This window comes from Rhineura floridana, chromosome 1 (assembly GCF_030035675.1).
Source record: "Rhineura floridana isolate rRhiFlo1 chromosome 1, rRhiFlo1.hap2, whole genome shotgun sequence".
Taxonomy (NCBI): domain Eukaryota; kingdom Metazoa; phylum Chordata; class Lepidosauria; order Squamata; family Rhineuridae; genus Rhineura; species Rhineura floridana.
This window is the reverse complement of record NC_084480.1, coordinates 74,368,339-74,393,637: the sequence shown is the minus strand read 5'-3', so window position 1 is coordinate 74,393,637 and position 25,299 is coordinate 74,368,339. Positions and strand designations below refer to the sequence as shown.

Genomic DNA, 25,299 nt, shown 5'->3' with positions numbered 1-25,299 from the left:
GGATTATATAGGACCCTCACTTGCTTTCAAGTCTTCTGAATTCAGTTCCACTGAACGTTACCTGAAAGCTTTGAGGGGGTTATAAAAATGCAGGGATTTCCAAGTCATTTACAATACTCAACAATACCTATTTTTTATTTTGCTTAAAATATTTGTATGTTGCCTTTTCATAGCTCAAAGTGGTTTACAATGACTGCTAAAACATAAAAATGCAGTGTAAGAGGGAAATAAACATAGTGATCAAACAACAACAAAAAGTTAATGGACTAGCCAGCCAAGATTAAAGGCCAAATGAAAAAGCTGTACCTTACAAAGGTTCCTAAGTACTAATACGGCTGGAGAGTCACACACATCCTGAAGGAAGATGTTCAACAGCCTTGAAATTACTGAGGTAAAAGCCCTATTTCTGGCCATTATGGTTCATGTGTAATAGGTATCTGAAGCAGAGACCAATTAATGATGAAAGTTTACATACATGAGTCAGTGGGGAGAGGTGATTTCCAAGATATGGGGAGCCCAGGCCATGAAAGTTAGCACCAGCACCCTGAATCAAGCATTCTGGCTGTACATTCTTGCATCACCCATGATAAAGACAAGCACAGCCGCATTCTGCACTTCCAAGCCATTTTCAAGGGTAGCCACACACAGAGAGCATTACAGCAGTCAATCTTATGGATTACAAAATGTATGAACAGTGCTGCAAAATCTTCTCTATCCAAGGAGTGACATCTGTGCAATAAGCAAGCCAACAGAAAGCACTCTGAGCCACTGCAGCAATCTGCTTATAAAACAGCAGGACCCGGTTTGAACAGGACTCACAGACTCCATACCTGTTCTAATGGGAAAACTAACTGCATTCATCACAAGTATACAAAGATCCCACAAGCATCACCTCAGATTTGTCAATCTACCCTCATCCACCAAATCACTGCTTCCCAACAGTAATTAGGATAAAATGTTCCCACATACTTAAAAAAAAAAAGAAGGAAGGGGAGATTGGTAGCCTTGCAGTGAGCACTCTGCTTTTAAAAGGCATGCGCACAAAAGTTTCCAACATGAAGCCCCAACCCAGTGGGAGTGACTCAGCTCCCTCTTTCTATAGTTTGCAGTCATTCTAGAGCTGAGTGAGCCCGAGGAGATGGAGATGGAAGAGTTAGGAAATACAGAATATGTCGGTGTCAGTGACCTCCTCCTGCTCCTCTTCGGGCCCAGTGTCAGCGCTGCCTTCGGCGCTGGCAGGTCTTTGGGGCCGCGACCTGGAGTTTGTGATGCGTCGGGTGTCGGTGACAATGGGCCGCAGCTCCTCGCAGGACTCAGTGGACTTCAACATGGGCCACTCCAGCTTCATCTCACGCCGCCACGTGGAGCTCACCTTCTGCACCCCGCACTTCTACCTACACTGCTGTGGCAAAAACAGCGTCCTTGTCGACAGCACCTTCCAGCGCAGGGGCGGCCCGGGCCTCCAGCTGCCCCCGCATCCTTCTGTTCGCCATTTTTGGGATCCCCTGCAAAGCTTCTGAGACTTTGGGGGCGATTTGTGTGTGTTAGACCTTGGGTGAGAGCCAGGGTGGATGGGTGGAGTCCTGGGTGAGAGCCAGGAGATTGAGAGATGTTGAGTGGAGAAGTGCAAGGCAATTGTTTTAATGTTTATTTGTTAATTTGTATTGTGGCTTTACTGTATATTTTTATAATATTTGCTGTTGTTTTATCTTCTGTACACCGCTTAGACTTTTATATATATTAGGCGGTATAGAAATGGCTTAAATAAATAAATAAAATATTTAGTAACAGAAAAATTGAGAAGGGCCATAGCGTAGTGATTTAATACATGCTTTGCATACAGAACAGGTTCAATCCCTGGCATCTTCAGATAGAGTTGTTGCCAGTCAGCATAAATCCTGAGATAGAGAGACCACTCATCTATCTCAGAAAAACGCAACTTACTATGTTCCTATCTGATGTGATGACACTCCAAAACTATGGTATGGTGTCTACCAGAAGCTTCATAAGGATGTCATGTAGAAATCACTGCTCATGCTAACCCTTGTGAGATATCAGAACCCAATCTCAATAGAGCTGAGGTAGTATCCCCAATGTCTGTACCTACCTGAACAGAAACTTTCTGTACCTACCTGAACAAAAAAGAAGCAGGATCAGAGAACCAACTCTGAAACCCCACTGGAGAATAGGACATACTTTAAGACAGGGATGGCTAACCTGTGGCCCTCCAAAAGCTCCCTGTTCATAAACCCCACATTCGACATGGAATTTTGGGACAGCTATTGCCCAGTTACTAACATTGCTTTCTTGGTTGAGACAGTGGTGGCCATTCAGCTTCAGACATTCTTGGACAAAACAGACTACCTGAGTCTATTCCAGCCTGGGTTCAGGCCTGAAACCAGCCTTGCTTATCCTGACAGATAACTTGTATCAGGAAAGTGCAAGGAAGAGTATGACCCTGTTTATTGTCCTTGATCTCTCAACAGCACCTGATACTACTGACCACAGTGTCCTGCTGGTTTGGCTTGGTAGGTTGCAAGTCAGAATCAAATGATATGGTTTCTACCTATAGCGCCATTTCCAGAAATTAGCATTGGGATACTGTGTCTCGGCCCCATCAGTGATATGCTATGGATTCCACAGAATTCCATCTTGTCCCCAATGCTATTTAACATCTATATAAAGCTGCTAAAAGCTGATATCAGGGGATCTGGAGCAGAGTATTGTCACTATGCTGATGACATTCTGATCTATGTCTCTGTAACTTCTGAAACAGGAGAAGCTGTGCAGGCCCTAGAATGCTGCTTGGATGCACTGGTGGGCTGGATGAGAGCCAATAAGCTGAAACTGAATCTCAGCAAGAAAGAGGCCCTGCAGATGGGCAGTTCCTTGGTCCAGGAATTAGGGAGGTTGCCTGTTCTGGACAAGGTTGCAATCTCTCTGGGGGAACAGGTGTGTAAACAAGGGTGCTTCATGGAGAGGAGCACCTTTTGTCACCTTTGGTTACCAGCTATGGCCATTACTAGACAAGAATAACATAGCCACAGTGATCCATGCGCTGGTAACCTCAAGGTTCGACTATTGTAACCTTGATTCAGAAGTTGCAGCTAGTGCAGAATGCTGTGGATAGGCTGTTATGTCAGACAGCCTACTGTGTACACATTACATCAGTTTTGAAAGAGCTCCGCTAGTTACCTCTGGCTACTGACCCAAGTTCAAGGCGCTTGCACTGACCTAGTAACCTAACAGAAATTCAGAATGGAGTAATGCAAGAAATGGCCTTTTCACTATCAGTGTGGATTATAGAATTACCTCCCCTCTCAGTTATGGTTGGCACTTACTTATTGATCCAGATGCTGGAGGAATCTGCTGAATTGTTGTTCACCCTGTTGATTTTAGCCTGTTCTGTTATTTTGTATTTATTTTAATGTAACCCACTCTGGCATTGGATTGGCAACGAAGAGCAGGTAAGAAATGTTTTAAATAAATAAATATTCAGCATTAAATAGAATGACAAAACTGCTGTAAAGACCAGAGCAGTCAGAATCTTTGTTCAAACAAAAAAGCTGGTCTTGTGGAAGTCAATTTGCATAAAGGGTATCTACTACCTAATATTTACTGGAAGGAAAACCAACATGAGATGGGGAAAAGCCCCAGCACTCTAATCCTAAATTCTTCATTTAAGCCACATAAAGTGAAACTAGAAGACTCAGTCATAAAATACAGAGAGAAGACTCTCCCTTCCAGTAGCATTTCCCCATCCATACTTCATCATCTGTCTTTGAAACTCCTGCAAAACACAATTCCAAAGCTGCAAACCATGTTTGATGAGGACAGACCCAGAAGAAAAAGATTTTTCTAGAAGCACTATTTTAGGACTTTTAAAAGGCCCTTAAGCTTCTGTATTTACCAGATGCGGGCTCTTCACAAGGCAAAAACTCTTCCTACATGCACATGCTTTTCTAGCAAAGCCTGTGGCTGCAGACACTGATCAACATCTTTTGTGACAAAACAGCCCTAAATGCAATGGACCTACATGTAATTTAAAAAATAGCATACTTAACACAATGTCTCAGAATGGTTTCTCAGTTGGTAAAAAGCCACTTTGAAAATAAATATATACTACTTAAATAGAAAAATCATTTTTTGAAGTGACAAAGAAAAACACCTAAAAAAGAATGGCATCCTATCAGACTTCAGCCCTTATCTTAGAAAGACTTCACGAGCCACTGTTCAAGGCTATGCCCAGGAACTGTTAAGCAAGTTGGTACCAGCAAATAAGTTGAGGGCTGGGGGCGGGAAGAGAGAAAGATATGACAAAGACCTTTATTCTTTTGTTCCCTGAATCCTTTCTCCCCACCACTGAACTTCCAGTTCTCTTTCCACCTGTGATTCTTTTGGCCTCCCCATTTGCCAAATGCATCTGGAGGAAAGGACTGGGATCTGAGTACATGCACCACAGGATGCACATCCTTGAAACTGAGTTACCCCTGCCCAGAATTAACCAACCAAAGCTCTAAACTTTAACTTACTAAATTTACTGGCAAAAGTTTGCAAAAAAAAAACCCTCAAGAAAGGGAAATCTGAAGTTTTCCAGAATCAGTGGAGAGGTTAATAAAGGTTGACACACTACATCATGGAAAATTGCAGTGTATTGTTCATAAGATACAGATGGCAGAGATAGAAAGCATGTGTTTGCATATCGTAGTTCGAGTTTAACAACTGATCCTCGATACAGGGGAAGGGTTTAGCAGTATTTTGGACGACAAGCATTAAAGAAATTTGCCAGGTAATACCAGACTGAGCTCTACAGACACGTCAGGGTGATGTTAAAGGCAGAGGAGCTTAGCAGACATCATTTATTGCCTCCTGCCCCTTTGACATCACCCTGACATGCAAACATTAACCAAATGAAGTTTTTCCTAGTGTGGAAGCAAAATGATGTGAAAAGCATCACGTGCTTCCCCCCACCCACCCCACCCCACCCACCCCACCCCACCCCACACACTTCAGGGTGTTGTCAGAAGTGACAAAGAAGCCAGCAGCCCTTCTTTGAAAGGCAGCATTTTCAGGGCAGCAGTATCTTTGATATTCTCTTTTGCTCTCTCACTTTCCACACACACTCATTATCTTTAAGTACTTCACTGATGAGCTCTCCCTGTGAATACTATGCCAGGGGTAAACCAGGTATCCTGCATACAGATCCACTAGGCTGAGGGCAAAAGTGGCTTCCTGTGGTATATATAAAAATCTTGGGTGTTTGTTTTAAAAAGGACTGCCAGCTCTTCCCCAAAAGTAATAGTGTTGAGAGCTACACATGTATGTTGCTCTCATATTATGTCTGCGCATGAGCAGCTGAATGCAGTGCAGAGATGTCCGATCTATGTGTTTCAAGGCTGCTTGCTTCGTTTTGTCCTGCAGCCTAAAATGGGAGACTGGGCAACTGCACCTCTTCCAAGCCCAAGCTCAACTCCCCAAAAGGATCCTTTAAAACTGTCCCTTCACAGTTAAAAATACCACAGAGGGAGACAAATTGGCCTTGGAGGAATGCACATTCTTTGGTGCATGTTCTCCAAGCCTATTCTTCAGCCCCAAGGCTTTGGCACCCTGCTGTCTTCTCATTAGTCTGAGCACCCTCAGTGCAAAAGATGAGCAACATCTTCAAAGGTTTGTTCTGTGAGTCCACGACAAAACCCATAATATCTTTGGGGCTGAAAGGGTTAGAGGAGCAAGCTCTCTCAAAGCCCTTCCTCCCCTGCAGGGGCTAGAAAGGCCACTACTGCAGCTTCTCGCCTCTGTAGAGCTAGACCTCAGGGGACCCACCATAGCCCCTCTATTTAACCAAGCTGAAGATTCACACAGGTGCTGCTGCAGCTGTCCCCAGGGCCAACTCCATGCTTCAGAGTGGGACCACAGCTCAGCGTCACCTGCTTTCCATGCAGAAGATCCTAGGTGCAATCCTTGGCACTCCTAATTAAAAAGGATCAGGCAATAGGAGAGACTACATACCAAGACACTAAAAAGCTACTATTAGTCAGAGCTATGCTGCTATGTTCCATGAATGCGGTATCACCTGGGCTCCAAAGTAGACTTCTGCATGTGACTCTCCTCAGGCTGAGGTGAGAAATCACGGGTGAGAGGCTAAGAGGGAAAGGAAACATTTCCTTTGCCCTGCCCCTCTCCTTCCTCTCTTCACATTTTTGCAAACATCCACAATATTTAAAATAAAAATACTGCATAAAATGTATAGTTTTAAAAGGGGGTGAAGATATGACAAAAAAAGAACCAGGTATGCAGACCTTGATTTTTTTAAAGGGCCTATCGTTATATTTATTACTGCTCTATAGCAGAGGTTCCCAAACTTTTTTCCTACAGACCACTTGAAAATTGCCGGTGGTGTTGGTGGCCTACTTAATTATTTTTCTGCCAGTTTTAGCAACTGTAATGTACTGGGCAAGATGCTGTATGATTTCTAATTGTATTTTTATTGCTTCTTTTATTTCTTAAGTTGTATCTTATTGTATTCTATTGTACTCTATGGAATAAGATGCAAGCAAAAAAAGAAGCAATACAAATACAATTAAAAATCAATATATTTAATACAGACATGTCACAGACCACCTGAATGAAATCCATAGACCACAGACCACAATTTGGGAACCCCTGCTCTATAGCGAAATGTATCTCTGGTTGGGTTGAGTGTTTAAGGTATAAGGTGAGCTCACCTCGCCATTTAGAGGTTTTCATAGACTACTGCTATGTCGATTATATTTTACCCAGGTTTTGTTTTACTGTGTGTTGATATGACAGACAAGTTCTCGACATTTATTACCATCCTCTTGGCAGCTATAAACGGACCTGGAACATATTTTCCACCCAACTCAAGGTATAGATAGCTAAAATACACACACGCATCATAAGCGCACACACTTGAAAGTGGTCTACACACAAAACAACTCTCTCCCCTTCCCCACGTTAGTTCAAAAGGGTTCAACCAAAACCACCGTGTCAGATGCAATTCTACACCCTAGAGTCCCCTGGCGGGACTTTTAACCAAGGAAGACACCTCTGTCTCTCTGCCATCACCCGCACGGGTAAGATACCTGACGGGCGGCAGCTGCTCCCGCTGCTCCCAGCGGAGGGACTTCGGTTACTGACCGGGGAAGACCTGGGTCCGGTCCTACCCCACAACCGGCCCCCATGACGCTTCGGGGGCGGAGGTGTTACCTGCACAGGTCGTCCAGGACGCTGCTGGGAATGTCGGCCCGCTTGGTCTCCATAGGGAAGCAGCGCGGCTCATCCCGACGTAGCGGGGCCCACAGCAACGCGTGAGACGGACCTTCAAAAGGGGCGGGGGAGGGAAGAGAAGGGAAATGAAACAAGGCGAAGGGGAAAAGGCGGGACCACTCCCTTTCTGGCCCGTAGGAAGGAGGAGAAGGGGGAAGATAGGAAGGAGTCTCTCAGCCAATCATCGTAGCAAAAGACGGGAGATATTGTCCAATCAGCTGCCCGCTGCTCACGACGGCCAACGGAGGTAGCCAGTCGCAAGCAGGACCGTGAGTGACAAGAGCGGAGGTGAAATGAGGATTTTTTTCAGCACCAGGAGAAACGAGAGAAATGTTAAACCTCTGCTTTAACCTTAAACATCAGGGTTTTTAAGCTCCAGAGGCGGAGCTTTCGAGGTGTGATTACTGCGTCATATCCAAAATGATACTTGCCGAAGCATAAAACCGCCTGGAAGTTACACCCTATGACCTGGAAGTTCTTCCTTTTACTCGACTCCGACCGTGTGGGCTCTGCGGGTACAGTAGTTGGTCAGAAACGCACGCTCTGCACATGCTCAGAGAATACGTGAGACCAACTAACACTTATTAAGTTGAAGTTGAAGTCTCACGTTCTTGTCCAGCTCTCTACCTCTCACAATAAGCAAGATTCAGATTTGTAGCCGGATCAAGCCTATGGGGGGTGGCAAATGAGGGTGCCCCCCTCTAGAATTTTTTTTGAGAAGTTGTCTTTTTAATTTGTGACCTGACAGACAATGACAGTCTTCATTTAAAGAATGATAGCTTGTTTTTAAGTTCAGGAGCAAGGTAAGAATAGGACCCTCTGAAACATTCAGTTGAATAAGGTGGGGCAAATGTACAACAAAAGCCTCATCTGGAAGAGCTCCCTAAAGTCTGCCCACTCAAGACTTTCCCTGAATGAGGGTGGATTTTTCATGATCACAATCACCCTATAATTACTTGTGATCCTGAAAAAAACAGCCTGTATAGTAACATGACCCTTAAAGAGTTAAATATTACTTTGTGCTATACATAATAATTTGTATTATGGGCTAGAGTTAGACTCCACCCCTAGGACTTTCTTTCGCTCTGCTTTTCAGTTTCAGTTTTGGTTGTGCTGTCTATCCATCCACCAATAATTATGAATCATGATTATTTGCCTGAAGTAAGAATTTGCTTATTTTGCAGTTGTTATAATGAGTAGAGCAGGGTTGTGTGCCTATTACTAAACGGTGAAATAAAGATATAAGTGATATGAAAAATGGCTATCCTTTACTCTTTTATAGCACTCATATTCATAATCATAGTGGGTATTTTGTTTTATTATTTTTCTTGATTACTTGGTAAATGATGAAAACAGCCCTACAGGAATATTGCTGTATACACTAGAGTTAACTGGCTGGCTGGATACCTAGGCTGTAATTCAGGCCTAATTTCTAGTTTTCCCAATATGTGCAGCTTAGCATGAGGCTTTTTCAGGGTTTCTGGACAGAAAAATCAACCCAGCAACCAGTAAAAAAAAACAAATTCCAGTTGCTTTCCACAACTAGTTTCCAATTGTTTAGTTAGTCTTTTATATAGCAGCCAGTTAAAAGGTTTTCCTTTGATTGTCCAACAGAAAGGAAAATCTAAAGGCCAGGAACAAGACTAGAAGGAAGGACTCTCAAGGAGGAGTAAACAAACACACCCTGCAGTATTTTTTTTCTCTCAGCGCTTCCCTAAACTTGTAGTATGGACAAGTTTGTTTTTCGGGTGGGGTCTAAAACTGAGATGCCTAATGCATCATCAAAGCCAAGCTCAGAAGCTCACTGTCTTTACCAAAGTAGCTCAGTTCATGAAGAATCACAACACAGGTGAAAGGGACTGTCACTATAGGCAAAGTGAAGCTTTTGAGTATGGTATTCCTAAGGATCTCACAAAAAAGAATGAGATAATTCAACCGATTAAACTTCATTCATGTAAGTTAACACTCTGGATGGAGGAGGAGTGACGGGAAAGGTCCCTTCCCCTGCCACATCCTGTCCACCCGTGCGGGAGTAGTTGGCTGGCGCTATGTGCCTCTCCCGCCCAAATGCCCCACATAGAAATGTGGCTGCCCCACCTACCAAGGAAGGCTGGCTACAGGGCTAAGCCCAATCCTGTGCAGAGTTAGGCGTGCCTGAGTTCATTGATTTCAGTGAGCTTAGGCACATCTAATTACATAGGATTCATCAGGCTGTAAATATCTTAGCCCATCTGCTAGGCTTGTTCCATGATAAGAACTTTTCTGATATCTTTAAGAGCTTCCACAGCTCTGGCAAAGGCACATCACTCAAAGGATAGTAAAAAACGTGCCTGCTAGTCATATGTGGCAATACAGCTTTTCTTTTGTTAAGTAGCTGCACAGAAAGCCCCACCCCACAGGCACTTGAGAGGCCAGTATTTTAGAAATGCTCACTATTGTGGTTTGATCTGCAACTAGTTAAGGCCGCTCTTGTCATCAGAGAGAACTTGTTATTCCACCTCTCACTAATTGAACGTGTGTTAGCTAGATTTATCTATTACTATGGAGAGTTTCAAAGAAGAGACACTTTAATAATGTTGTCAATTCAGAAGTAACCTGTTGTGAGCTAACCTGGGAATTACTTCTAGGTTTAGAATTGCAACATACACACCAGGAGTAAACCCCACTAAACACAGACTGTCTTCTAAGGAGGCATGCAGAGGGTTAGTTACACGGGGGTGGGGGGGACAGAGGGGGAATAGGCTAATCTGAAAGTTATATTTGCTAAAGGTATTGTTTCCTTCAAGCTGCATCTGTTGGATTATGCATACAACACAGTATAGTCAAAAGCCTGAAACTACGGGTGAAATCACATACTTCTTGTAATAAAGCACTTGTAAATATTACTTCAGTATAGTAATACAATAGCTGTACTGAAGGTGGTGCTTGGGGAACATTGCTTGGCACCCTGGACTCTCCAGTATGGAGTTCCGCAGGGTTCAGTTCTGTCCCCCATGCTGTTCAACATCTACATGAAACTGTTGGGTGCAGTCATCCGGAGCTTTGGAGTGCGTTGCCATCAGTATGCTGATGACACGCAGCTCTATTTCTCCTTTTCATCTTCTTCAGGTGAGGCTGTCAATGTGCTGAACCGGTGCCTGGCTGCAACAATGGACTGGATGAGGGCTAATAAACTGAGGCTCAATCCAGACAAGACTGAGATGCAGTTAGTGGGTGGTTCTTCTGACCGGATGGTGGATGTCCAACCTGTGCTGGATGGGGTTGCACTCCCCCTGAAAGAGCAGATCTGTAGCTTGGGGGTTCTCCTATAACCATCTCTGTCACTTGAGGCTCAGGTAGCCTTGGTGGCACGGAGTGCCTTCTACCAACTTCGGTTGGTGGCCCAACTACGTCCCTATCTGGACAGGGATAACCTGGTTTCAGTTGTACATGCTCTGGTAACCTCCGAATTAGATTACTGCAATGCACTCTACGTGGGGCTGCCTTTGAAGACGGTTCGGAAAATGCAGCATGTGCAAAATGCAGCAGCCAGATTGGTAACAGGGACCAGACGGTCCGAATATATAAAACTGATTCTGGCCCGCTTGCATTGGCTACCTGTATGTTTCCGAGCTCTATTCAAGGTGCTGGTTTTGACCTATAAAGCCTTACACAGCTTGGGACCACAATACCTGTTGGAACGCCTCTCCCGATATGAACCCACCCGTACACACGTTCAAGATCAAAGGCCCTCCTCCGGGTGCCTACCTCCTCCGGGTGCCTACCCCAAGGGAAGCTCGGAGGGTGGCAACAAGGGAGAGGGCCTTCTCAGTGGTGGCCCCCAAATTATGGAATGATTTAGTTGACAAGGTGCGCCTGGCGCCAACACTGTTATCTTTTCGGCGCCAGGTCAAGACTTTCCTCTTCTCCCAGGCATGTTAGCATGTGTTTTTTAAATTGTTTTTATATTGTTTTGAATTTTAAAATTGTGTTTTAAATTGTTTTTAAAATATGTTTTTAAATTGTGTATTTGTTTTAATGTTTTTCATTGCTGTAAACCGCCCAGAGAGCTTTGGCTATGGGGCGGTATACAAGTGCAATAAATAAATAAATATTCATTAATATTCTTTTTATCTACTGACAGCCTGAATTCATTTCGTAGCATTACAGTGGCACAATTTTCAATTCAAAACCAGGGACTTAAAATCTCTAGTATGGATGTCACCTTTCCACACAGCCATGAGAATATGCATCATTTTGGTGCTATGTTCAATATATACCTGTTCTTTACATTCCAGATTATATATACACAGCAACCTCAGTTGATATTCACATATAAAAATATTTCTGTTTCGGTGGCAACCACCAGAGGGTGACATGCACTGTCTTAGTATTCAGGCAGTATCTCAATCTTCCTTTCCATCAATAGCGAGGCCTTTAAGAGAAAGCAAGCGGCGGTGGGGGAAGGTCTGAAAACAAGGCTATGAGTTTATATAATAGATAGCGGACCTAGTTAATAAAAATGTTTTCACTATAGCGCATCCTGTTTTTTTAAAAATCCACAAGTTATATACCTCCTCTTCTTACTAGCAGCCTGCCTTTGTTAGCATTTAATTATTTCATCATATTCGTTTGTATTCCCCTCTTTCAAGATAATCTTTCAAAGGTTGCTTATATTATGAGTAAAAACTACATAATGGTACAACAGCTATTGTCCCTATAGTCTTAGTTGGTGCAGGATTATTAACCTATCGTTGCCACTGACTCAACACTGCTCAGTTTGGTTAGCTGGACTTGATTCCCTATGCCTATTCTGAATACTGATCTTGTTTTCTTTGTTGTATCATTCATTGGTTGTCAGCCAACAAAGGGTAGCTTCTTGCTCTATTTTGCATGTAGATATAGTGACAAAACACACTGTGCTGTGTCAGTTGTGAAGGACACCTGTGTGAAGAGCCAGTGTGGTGTGGTTAGAGTGTTAGACTGGGACCTTAGAGACCCTGCTCAGCCATGAAGCTCACTTGGGCCACTCACTGTCTCTTAGCCTAACCAACCTCACAGGGCTGTTGTGATGATAAAATCAGGAGGGAGATAACCATGTTTGTACGCCACTTTGAGTTCATTGGCGAACATTGGGATATTAAATAAATAAATAAAGTAAGTAAGGTCTACTTGCCCCCGGAAATACATCTAATACCTAATTAGTTGCCACTTTACATTTGTTTGAATTTTAATTTTGTTCTTTTCAAACCTGGTTAACCAAAAGTAACACATTATATTCCAAAACACTCTTTGCTACTGTTTAAAGAGAAATAGAATATTATTTCTGAAAATATCACAGCTAATGACAAACCGTGAGTTTATAGTTACCAACTGACTTGGAATAAAAATTCCTAGCCTGCTCCTGTGCTTTTAACATTAGCTTGAAATCTGGTTTTGAAGCTTTTCACCTCATAGATATAAACATGAACACCTGCTCATGTCAGCAGAGCAAAGTGCTCATAAAGACACAGAAAATAGTATCAATATGCCTTTAATGGCCGCTTGGCATGCAGAAATTATGCAGGTAAAACTTTTCCAAGTATGGAGATAGTGTGATGGGGAAAGCTTCATCTGTTTACTCTCTGTATGTCACATTATATGACCAGCTAAAAAAGCTGACGGCACTGCTATGAGGAGCCTTGATAAAGACTAGTGTGGTGTAGTGGTTAAGGTGTTGGACTATGACCTGGGAGACCAGGGTTCGAATCCCCACACAGCCATGAAGTGCACTGGGTGACCTTGGGCCAGTCACTGCCTCTCAGCTTCATGAAAACCCTATTCATAGGGTCGCCATAAGTCAGAATTGACTTGAAGGCAGTACAATGCTCAGCTACTTCAGTTTCCTGTTCTGATAGGCTAACTCTACATGGAAATGGGCCAACACACACAATCATGGAAGGAACATATGCACTTTATACAATAAGTTGTGCATTTCTATGTGATGTGCATACAGTACTTACACAGAGGCAAGGATTTCAACCATGGCCATCATTGTGTCTGTTTTGACCCCAAGTAGGAAGATATGGCAATCAGAACTTTACAATATCACCTGTCTCACCAAATGTACTTCCAGGACAGCAGCAATACTATAATGTCCCTCACTGGAGGTTCATGATGCCAGCAAGCACTTCAGTTGCTATCATCACTTCCAGGAACTCTACAATTATGCCAAAAAAACCTCCAGATTGTGCCACGTGCATTATCATTTCAACTGTAAATGCTGACTCGCTGTACTTGTCACACATTCTAGGATGCTTGAAGAGAGGGATCTCTTTTCAGTTCTGTACTTCAGTACTTTGGAAAAGTAACCATCAAATTGCACAAGATAAATAATAATGGAAGGCACATGTGCGTTCTACAGAATTGAGCAAATATATAGGAATAAAATATCTAACATTCCACATTACAAAATAATCAGAAATCTGCAGAAAGTAGGTGGTGCAGGAGCACACAAATGAAACACAGTCTGCAGAGTAGCAGCTTTTGCTGAGGCTTCCTGTGTACCCTCTGCAACCCCAACTCTAACTTTAGCTCTGGAGTTGAGTATAAGGGATATGGGGTTGTGGAACAATTATGCTATGTTATCCTTCTTTCTAATAGTTATCTGGTGAGTGTCGACAGGAATTGAATTAAAATGGGGTTGCTGTGAAATAAGAGAGAGGTATTACCATGTTCAGGATAATCCCAAGGCTTGCAGAAGTGTACATTTTTTAGAGAAATCCAAAGGGAGCAAAAATGCCCTAAAACAGTCCAGTGAGGGGACAGAGTATGCTCGGTGGTTACAGAATGCTGAATGTTTACTGGAAGGAAAAATGGACAATCAGGTGAGGTGAGGGAACAGAATGGATAGGGAAGATATCTCATTTAGTCAACTCCTTTGCCTCAACTCTCCACTTTGTTTATTTGGCAATCTGGAAGGGAACTGCGGGAAGTTTTTTCCTTCTTCATTTCTGCCCTAGAGAAGGCTGAGTTACAGAACGAACTGCATGGCTTTACCAAGTAAATCAGATGTGGGGCACCACTGGCCCTAAAGATGTTGATGAACTGCAAACCCCATCGTCCCTGGCCATTAGCCATGCTTGCTGGGGCTGATAGGAGTTGTGCATCAGGAACATCTGGAAGGCCAAAGGTTCCCCACACCTGGACTAAAATAAGGCCCTTACTTAACTATTTGTAGAAGTGCCCTTGACTTGGATCACAGGGTGGCAGGTGATACTGTGTAAAACCCTAATCAAAGGAGGCTGCTTTCACACACAAGGAGAGGTATCACTGGCATTGGCTAGGATAACTAGATTGTGCTATAACACCAAATAAAAGCTGTGAGTTGAGCATTCCTAGTGACTATGTCCATTTGTACAAAGGAAGAGAAGGTCTGTGGGAATGGAACAAAGTCCCTTTGACATATCGTAAGGACATAAGGCCTGCTAGATCAAGCAAATGGCCCTTCTTGTCCAGCATCCTTTTGTCACAGTGGCCAACCAGATGGCTGTGGGAAGCCTGCAAGCAAGACCTGAGTGCAAGAACATTCTCCCCTCCTGCAGTTTCCAGCAACTGGTATTCAGAAGCATACTGTCTCCGAGTATGGAGGCAGCGCATAGCCATCATAGCTAGTAGCCATTGATAAGATTATCCTCCATGAATTTGTCTAATCTTCTTTTAAAGCCAACCATGTTGGTGGCCATCACTGCCTCTTGTGGGAGTGAATTCCATAGTTTAAGTAGGTGCTGTGTGAAGAAGTACTTTCTTTTGTCTGTCCTGCATGTTCCATCATTCAGCTTCATTGGATGTCCACGTGTTCTAGTGTTGTGAGAGAGGAAAAACTTTTCTCTATCCACTTTCTGCATACCATGTATAACCTTATACACTTCCATCATGTCACAGAATTGTAGAGTTGGAAGGGGCCTATAAGGCCATCGAGTCCATCCCCCTGCTCAATACAGGCATCCAAATTAAAGCATATCCGACAGGTGGCTGTCTAGCTGCCTCTTGAATGCCTCCAGTGTTGGAGAGCCCACCACCTCCCTAAGGAATTGGTTCCATTGTCATTCAGCTCTAATAGTTAGGACCTTTTTTCTGATGTTCAGTCAAAATCTGGCTTCCTGCAACTTGAGCCCATTATTCTGTGTCCTGCACTTTGGGACGATCAAGAAGAGATCCTGGCCATCATCTGTGTGGCACCCTTTCAAGTATTTGAAGAGTGCTATCATATCTCCCCTCAGTCTTCTCAAGGCTAAACATGCCCAGTTCTTTCAGTCTCTCCTTACGGGGCTTTGTTTCTAATCCCCTGATCATCCTTTATGCCCTCTTCCAAACCTGTTCCAGTTTGTCTGCATCCTTCTTAAATTGTGGTTTCCAGAACTGGACCAATGCTGAATAGAGGGAAACCAATACTTCACACGATTTGGAAACTATACTTCTGTTAATGCAGCCTAAAACAGCATTTGCCTTTTTTGCAGCCACATCACACTGTTCATTCATATTCAGTTTGTGATCAACAACAATCCCAAGATACTTCTCGCATGCAGCATTGCTGCACCAAGTATCCTCCATCTTATAACTGTGCATTTGGTTTCTTTTTCCTAAGTGTAGAACTTTGCACTTATCCCTGTTAAATTTCATTCCATTGCTTTCAGCCCAATGCTCCAGCCTATTGAGATCCCTTTGAATTTTGTTTCTGTCCTCCAGGGTATTAGCTATCCCTTCTAATTTTGTATCATCTGCAAATATGATAGGCATTCCCTGCACCTCCTCATCCAAGTCATTAATAAAAATATTGAAGAGCACTGAGCCCAGCACAGAGCTATGCGATACCCCACTCATTACCTCCCCCCAGTTTGAGAAGGAACCATTGATAAGCACTCTTTGAGTTCAATTCTGTAGCCAGCTGAGGATCCATCTGATAGTTGTTCCATCCAGCCCACATTTCACTAGCTTGCTAATCAGAATATCATGGGGCACTTTGTCAAAAGCTTTGCTGATGTCAAAATATATTGTGTCCACACCATTCCCACAGTCTACCAGGGAGGTTTCCTGATCAAAAAATGCAATAAAATTAGACTTGCGGGATTTGTTCTTGATAATTCCATGTTGGCTTCTAGTAATCACTGCATTGTTTTCAGATTGACCACTTAATAATCTGCTCCAGGATTTTCCCAGGGATCAATGTCAGGCTGACTGGTCAGTAGTTCCCACGTTCCTCCTTTTTGCCATTTTTGAAGACAGGGACAATATTAGCCCTCCTCCAGTCATCCGGCACTTCACCCATCCTCCACAATTTCGCAAAGATAATGGGCAGTAGTTTTGAGAGTTCTTCAGCCAGTTCCTTCAATACTCTAGGATGCAGTACATTGGGCCCTGCAGATTTGAACTCATTCAAAGTAATTAGGTATTCCTTGACCATTTGTCTGTCAATTTCAAGGTGCAATCCCACCCCTTCAACTTCACATTTCCCAGGAGGGTCATAGACCCTCTTTTGGTAGAAGACTGAACCAAAGTAGGAATTGAGCACTTCTGCCTTTTCTTTGTCATCTGTTATCATTTTGCCATCCTCACTGAGTAGCTGTCACCTCTTACTCACCTTTTCTCTAAACTAAAAAGCCGCAAACACTGCAACCTTTCCTCTTAAGGGAGTCGCTCCATCCTCTTGATCATTTTGGTTGCCCTTTACTGAACCACTATATCCTTTTTGAGGCGATGCAACCAGAATGGTGCACAGTTTTCCAAATGCCACTGCACCATAGATTTATTTATGTATTTATTTGTTAAATTTATATCCTGCCCTTCCTCCCACAAGAAGCCCAGGGAGGCAAACAAAAACACTAAAAGCACTTTAAAACATCTTAAAAATAAAAGAATTTAAAACATATTAAAACAAAACACCTTTAAAAAACAACTTTAAGCAATCTTAAAAAACAATTCCAACACAGACGCAGACTGGGATAAAGTCTCTACTTAAAAGGCTTGTTGAAAGAGGAAGACCTTCAACAGGCGCCGAAATATAACAGAGATGGTGCCTGTCTAATATTTAAGGGGATTTTATATTTATATAATGGCATCATTATTATTTTTTATTATGTATACATATGTATATATGTATATATATATATTGTATTTTATATATTTTAATTTATTTTAATGTTTTTGTGATTTTATTGTTTACAATTTTATTATACACGTTTGATTTTATTTTTGTAAGCCGCCCTGAGTGCCCTATTACAGGGCAGAAGGGTGGGACAGAAATATTTTAAATAATAATAATAAATAATCATGATACTGGCAGTTTTATTTTCAATACCTTTCCTAATGATCCCTAGCATGGAATTTGCCTTTTGTCACAGCCGCCACACACTGGGTCGACATCTTCATTGAGCTATCCACTACAAGCCCAAGGTCTCGTTCCTGGTCAGTCACTGCCAGTTCAGACCCCATGAGCGTATATGTGCAGCCGGTGCAGACGTTTTAAAACTGGTGTCACATGTTGTTGGCCATGTGCTCCCATCAGCATTCTGGCCGCCGCATTTTGCAACAGCTGGAGCTTCCAAACTAGGGCCAAGAGCAGCCCCACATAAAACGCATTGCAAATTCTAGAAGGGACAGCAGCTGATACATGTTGATCTACAATGCCTTTGTGGGCTCCTTGTCTTGGCCAGGGAACACGTACATTCTGTTTACAATTCAACACTAAAATAGAACTTGCTTTTGTACCATCCAAACGTCTATGGCAATGATTCTTGCAGTGCAATCCTATACATGTCCACAAAGAACGAAGTTCCGTTGTGTCCGATGTGCTTATTCCTTAAAATATAAGAGCCCTGCCGAATCAGGCCAAAGACCTATCTAGTCCAGCATTCTGTTCTCAGAATACGCAGCTGCTGATAGTAACCTTAAATGTATATGGGAAACCCACAACTAGGACCTGAGCACAACAGCATTCTCCCCAACTGTGATTTGCAGCAACTGGTATCCAACTACTGCCTCTGAATAAACTGATCTGTGAAACAGCAATGAACATATGAGAAAATTAAGGCCTGGTGTGATAGCCTGGCATATCACTTGAACAAATTATGTGTCTCTGTCTTTGTGTGGAGCACTCACTTGCATAAACCTGTATTGTTTTGGCTCCCCTTACGGCTGCAGTCCTAAACACACATATTTGTACATTCTAATTAAAACAATGGGATTTGACTTTCAGATAAATACATTTAAGATAAAGATGTTAAAATTGAGTTACAAATACATTGTTGGGCCCCTACTGATGTCAGTTCAATAGTATTGGCAGAGGTGGGTGGACATTATGAGAGCATTAAGGGGATATGTGGGGGTCAAATTCATTCCTACCCCATTTGTAGTTAAGGGGTACAAATCGTTGAGCTTATATCAGGGCAGGGGGCATGAAAAAAAGAATTGCAGGAGGAAGTCAAAGCAGATGAAAGTGGGTGAAGTTCTGTCAGTAATATTACAGCAAGTGGTCCTTTGTCAGACTCCAGTGATGGGAGCAGCGGCAGCTGGTGGCTCCATGTCAGTGGGGCAGTGGAATCCACTTCAGGTTTTAGTACAAACTTTCAAGGAGCTGTCCAAGATGCATCTTGGACAGCTTCTTGAATGTTCGGACCAAAGCCTGGAGAGGATTCCACTGCCCCACTGACATGGAGCCACCAGCTGCCACTGAGGTTCTTCTTCCCATTTAATAGATAGCCTGGCACTCGCTTCTTCCATAGACGCTGCCAAGTCTACACCATACATTTTTAATATGGGCATTTTCCCAGGCAAAGCATGGCAAGGGTCTGAATTCCATGCTGATGTCACTATGAGGTGTTCCCAGTATCTGAATATGACTCATGATGGAATAACTATTTTAATCCTTTCTTCTATCTATATAGGAAAGGGATCCGGAAACTGTTTGTTCATCCCTTCAACTCACAGAGAGTCATGGTGTATGAAAAGCAAAGGTGGCTGTATTTGTCTGGAAGAAAAATAATCCAAAATCCACTGTTAGGCACTACCTTTCATTAGGACCAACCAAAATGTTACAAAATAGCAATCACACTTTTGAGTTTAATAAAACTCTTCTTCATCAGGCTGTGCATTAAACAAATGGGTGGGGAGAGAGAGAAAAAAACTGCTTTTTTTAAAATATATGTTTATTTAAGTTTTAACATCTTACACAAACCTGAATAGAACAAAACATTAACCAATATCTAAAAAAGGAGGGGAGAGGAAGAAAAAAAGAGAAGAAAATAAAAAAGGGGGTAGGATAGGGGTAAAGCCCCACAAACATTGGGTAACCATACATTAGGAAAATACAGTAAACCAGCAGCCTAACATCAGCGTCCAGTAACTTCCATATGGAATAACCACTTCAGGAAACTATAATATCTGAATCATACTCATCCAAAAGACTGCTTGTGCCCCTTTAGGTTTAAATAGACACTTATCACTATTAGAAAATTTTAGAAGCAGCCACCATGTGCCCTCAAAAGTATTTTTTAGTGGAAGCTCCCTGTCCAGATGGCTTTGGTGCGTTAAGCGTTCCATAAAAACAAGATGCCACACCATTTGACACTAGAGTTCTATTTTGAGAGGCAAGGTAGAGCGCCAGTGTTGCGCTATAACTAATTTGGCAGCTGCTAACAGAGAAAAGATGAAGTCTTTATGTAGTAAACCCTGCATTTCCTGCGGTGTGATAAATAATAAAGCCATCTCTGTTTGGGGCCACAATTTGACCCACTATGGCTGTGACTTCCTGGAACACTGTGCTCCAGAACCCTGCCACAACAGACACATGCACCATATGTGGAAGTATGTGTTCCGTTCACGACAGCCACGACAGCAATCAGGTGCTATAGTCGGATTAATTCGATGTAGTTTCAAAGGAGTGCACTTCCACCTGACTACCACTGTCAATAAAGATTCTTTCACCCGCACTGAAATAGTGCGAAAAGGTGGTCTTCTCCACTGACTGTTCCAACTATTTGTATCTATTTCTTTGCCTATATCAGCTTTTCACAGCAACTTTAAACCCAAAGTCATCCCAAAGCGAACTGAAAAAAGACCCTCATATATCAAAGAAATTATCCATTTCAGGTTTTTACTAGAACTCGCACACAGTTCTTTATAAAATGTCAACTGTCAAGGAGGTCCATTTATGTGATACTTAGCAAATGATCAAACTTATGCTATCTGGAGCCAAGAAGGCTTTATTTCCCAAGCTTGAGCCACATTTGCTCTTCTGTAATAGGGAAATCATTCGCAAACAAATCTAGTATTCTATAAAGCCCGTTTGATTCCCATTGTTTATACTGATTAAATGTGGCCGGGTCTCAAAATCTGGGGTGCTCCAAAAATGGGAGTAGAGGTGAGTCTATAGTAGTTAATAGCATTGCCCATCTTTTCCAAATCAAAATAGTAGCCTTAAGATAAGGGTTCACAAGTTCTTGTAGCCTGAGCTCAGTTTACTGAAGGGTATAGCTCTAATTGATGTTTGCAATCAGGGTGCTTCCATTCTGACCCAAACCACTTCATAGTTACTCCTGATTATCTGCAGTAATTGCTTCAGATTACAAGCCTCATAATATAGTTGTAATTGAGGGACACCCAAGCCACCCTTTGCTTGCAATTGATACAGGAGAGTTTTGTTTATCCTCAAGCGTTTTCCAAAATTAATGGAGCCATTTATCAATTGTTGCCAACTAGCAATATCTTTTGGCATTAATATAAGTAGGAGCATTTGAAATAGGAACAAAAATTGGGGTAGCACAGCCATTTTTATTGCTGCAACCCTTCCCAACCAAGTGAGGTTTACCTTAGCCCACTTATAAAAGTCCTTTTTAACATCTTTGACCAGGGGCCCAAAGTTCTGTTTTTTAAGTTGTATCAGGTCTTTTGGGAGAACTACTAAATATTTAATACTACCAGGTTGAAGAAGTCCATATCTTGAGCTAATTTTTGTTGCATTTCCAATGGAGTAGCAAGACAAAGCATTGAAGACTTCTGATAGTTCACCTCCAGACCTGACACAACCTGAAAATCGCGAATAATGTTTTTTCAGTTCTGGTATTGCTCCAGCAATAACATCATCAGCAAACATATTAATGGTATGTGACTTGCCCCCTATTTTGATTCCCTCTGTAAGTGTACTCTGCCTTATTCTATTTGCTAATGCTTCCATAGCTAGAATAAATAAATGTGGAGATAAAGGACATCCCTGATGAGTTCTCCTTTGCAAAGGAAAAGGAGGTGAGTCCATACCATTAACTCTAACCATAGTGGAGACATCAGAATAAAATTGGTAAATAACATCCATAAACCTCACCCCGAAGTTCATTTGTTGCAATACTCCATATAGGTATGGCCATGTAATCCAGTCAAAAGCCTTGTAAATGCCCAGTGAAACAAAAACAATCTGATCTTTTTCATGTCTACTATGTTGCATCACATTCAAGGCCTGTCAAATAGAGTCTGCTATCTGTTGGTTGGGTACAAACCCCTGCTGATATTTTTCCACATATTGCCCCACCACCCTACTCAATCTATGGGCTAATATAGCAGGTGGAAGTTTCATATCTTGATTGATCAGGGCAACTGGGCGATACGATGTCAGATGAGTGGGGTACCAACCTGGTTTGCAGATTGTAATAAGTCTTGATGCTTTCCATGAAGATGACATTGAGCCTCCATCCATAATCTCATAAAGCAGCCAAAATAGGTGCTAAACTGTCCTGGAACTCCTTATAAAATTCCCCCCCCAAAACCATCCAAACCAGGAGTTTTACCATTTTTTAGCTTCTTAATGGCAGCCAATACTTCTTCAGTAGATATAACTTGATTTATCAGATCTACATGATCCTGCAATAAAGTTTTTAAGTACGAGCTGCCCAGATACTCTGCAAGACTTGGTGGGCCAGAGGCACTAGAACTATATAACTGAGTGTAAAAGGCCTCAAATGCTTTGTTAATAGCCTGAATTGAGTAACAAAGAGCTTCTCAAGCGTCTTTAATTCAACTTACATGGTTGCATTCCCTTTTCTTCTGCAAAGCTCATGCCAGCATCCTGGAGTTTTTATTACCGAATTTATGGTACATGTGGTTGGTGTAGATCATTGCAGCACTAACCCAATGGTCATCCAGAGCTTCCAACTCACTGCGTTTGTGTAGCAGCTGTTGAAAAATTTTCAAGTACCATGTTGTTTATGAGCATTCCCCAAAGTTTCAATTTCAGACAATAAGACCTGTCTAGCAGCTAATTTTGATTGCTTAAAAATAGAAGCTTCCATAATGCATTGTCCCCAAATAACTGAATAAATGCATACCACACTACTGCTGCACCAAGGTCTGGTGAGATGTTTTCTATGAGGCACTGGGTGATGACTTCTTGTAATCTGTCTTTGATTTCTTGCCTAAATAAAAGACTATATGATAGGCACCAGGAAAAGAGTTATGAACAGGTGAGTCCAGTTGTAAGGATATTGTGACTGGAGATACAGACACAGAGATCTGTCTGTCTGTATCTCTCTGTCTGTGTCTGTCAGACATAGATAGAGATCACACCCATTCCTGCCTCCATCACCTATTGCCTGAAGCATCTTGGGATGTGAGAATGTAGTTAATCCTTGAATAGGATTTATGCCTGAAAGAGAAATGGATGTAGTCCCTCTTCTTCTATGACACCAGACATCAATTAAGCTGAATTCTGATATTAGCCTAGAAATAGCTGTTGGGCCCTTCTGTCTTGTCAATGAGGATCCGCTTCTATCTAAGCGCTCGTCTATGACGGCATTCAAATCCCCACCAAGAATCACTGTGCCTTGTTTAAATGTTTCTAACTTATCCAACACCCTTCGTAAAAAGCATTCTTGGCCTTCATTCAGACAATAAAGAGAGCCCAATGTAATAACTTCTACTGTACCTCTGGCATAAACATAGTGACCCTCACAGTCTGTCAGTGTGTCCATGATCGTAATTGGGCATTTCTTTGTCAGTAAAATTGAGGCACCCCGTGCCTTTGAAGAGCCAAAAGAACTGCTCTCTTAGCCAGTGCCTTTGGATCATGTTTTTATTAGCCAATTTCTGGTGTGTTTCTTGTAAAAATATAACGTGCAGGTCTGCTGATTTGCTAAGTGTAGCTACTCTAGATCGTTTTAAGTGCAGTACCCAGACTCTTCACATTTAAAGATAATATCTTGAGTTTATTTGTCATCACTCTTAAAAGTAGAAAAAGCAAATTCATCTTTATGGACCTATTTGGCAAAAAGAAAGTGGAGGGAGAAGAGAAAGGGAGGGGGAAGGGGGGATAAACAGTAACCAAGTAAGAAACAATGGGGAACACCCAACAGAATGCTCATGGTGGATAACATTCCATCTCTGAGTGCCAGAGGGTATGTCAACAAGGGTCAATTGTATCAGCAAAGACACCTTAAAAATAATATTTCACATCTTATGGAGGCCGTTTATCTTTAGCAACATCCTCATGGTAACAGAGACATTAATATTGGTTCAATTTTTCTGTGGACCTAACATTGAGAATAGGAACAAATACAGATTCAGTCATTGTTTCTCAATCGATCTCTGTGAGATCCCCCTCTTTTATCTTTCTGCACTTGATGGTCTTCTCTAGAATCATGCATACAGGAACGAGCCTCCCCCCTCTTAATGGACCACTCATTAGCGATGGCATCATTGTCTGAATCCACCTCAGAATCCTTTAACTCTCTATACGGAGCTTTGTAAGCAATTTTTTAGCTTCAGTGTTAGTGGAAGCAGCTAAGACTTTATCTTTGTGGTGCACTATTAGTTTGAAGGGAAAACCCCATCTATAGGGCACTTCAGCTTGTTGCAGGGCTCCAGTTATCAGCCCGAAGTTGCACCTGCACTTTAACATTTCTAGGCTTAAATCTTGGTAAACGTGGATTTCTGCAGCTCCACATAGTAAAGTACAAAAATTATATAGCGCTTTGTAAATTGCCGCTTAAAAACTGTATTTCCCAAATCTTATGATATCTTCAGCACTGCTGCCATTTTGGGTCCTGAGACCTGCCACTCTATAAATTTGTTCAGTGACTTTTGAGGCAACATCTCCTGCCATTTGCAAATCTCTGAGCCATTGTAATATGTACTTACAAAGGGTAGCCCCCGCCTCTCCATCAGGCACCCCCCTCAAGTGAATATTCAATTTGCGATATTTATCCTCCTGCTCCTCCAAACATGAAGGCTATGTGTAGGTTGATGAAGGTTGGCCTAAAACATTTTGGTATCTGAAGTGAAGGACAAGATGTCACCTTCCCCATTCCGTGTACAAAAGCTGACTAGACTGGCAGCTGAATCTTACCTCAACACTGGTGATGGGACAGAGTTCTCCACTGCACCCACAGGCAGCAGGGTAGCTTAGGGGATGCAGAACAGGTCATGCAGCACACAGCTCTGTCCTCTCTGCCCCTTAGCATCTGCGTCCAGAGGCAGATGCCTCAGTCTTCCTAATAATAGGGCTGGCCCATACCCAGTGCAACATCATACAACATGCGCATCACCCTGACAAAAACCGAGTATCCTCTTGGCCCACCAAGTTGGGAAATACTGTAGAATTAAGGAGGGGGAGTTCATACAAGCAGCGACCAACAACTGACCACCTAAAAGAGAGCTGAAAAACACCACGTTGCTCCAAAGAAATACATTCAAATCCTGCATCAGCGTAGTGATTTTTCGTGTCTTCTTACAAGGTCTCAATGTAGCAAAGGCCAATTTGTGGATTTCAAAGGAGCGGGTGGGAGAAAAAGAAAAGGCTTTGCTGCTCAGTTCTGCCATAGCCGCCGCCAGCCATTCTGACGACGGTCTGGAGAGCTTCTGCGCTTTTTTTGTCTCGTTATATCACTGTTCTCGATCGGTCCGTCGGTCTCTCCGCCCGCTCGCTCATCCACTGCAAAGGCTGTGCCTGCCAGCTACTTTAAGGCCACAAGCCACTTGGGGTGGTGTTGGGTGTGGCATCTTTGCAGACTCCAG

At 42.5% G+C, this 25,299-nt stretch overlaps 1 protein-coding gene across 1 annotated transcript in view; it reads right to left on the bottom strand.

Annotated features, from left to right (window-relative positions):
* The window catches only part of DCP2 (decapping mRNA 2), a 30,614-nt gene extending 23,191 nt beyond the window's left edge, over positions 1 to 7,423 (bottom strand). The window contains exon 1 of the mRNA XM_061624216.1: positions 7,228 to 7,423. Coding sequence (XP_061480200.1) covers positions 7,228 to 7,280 — 53 coding nt within the window. The 5' untranslated portion in view covers positions 7,281 to 7,423. The remainder of the gene's footprint in view (positions 1 to 7,227) is intronic.
* Between the last annotated feature and the right edge of the window lie 17,876 nt (positions 7,424 to 25,299).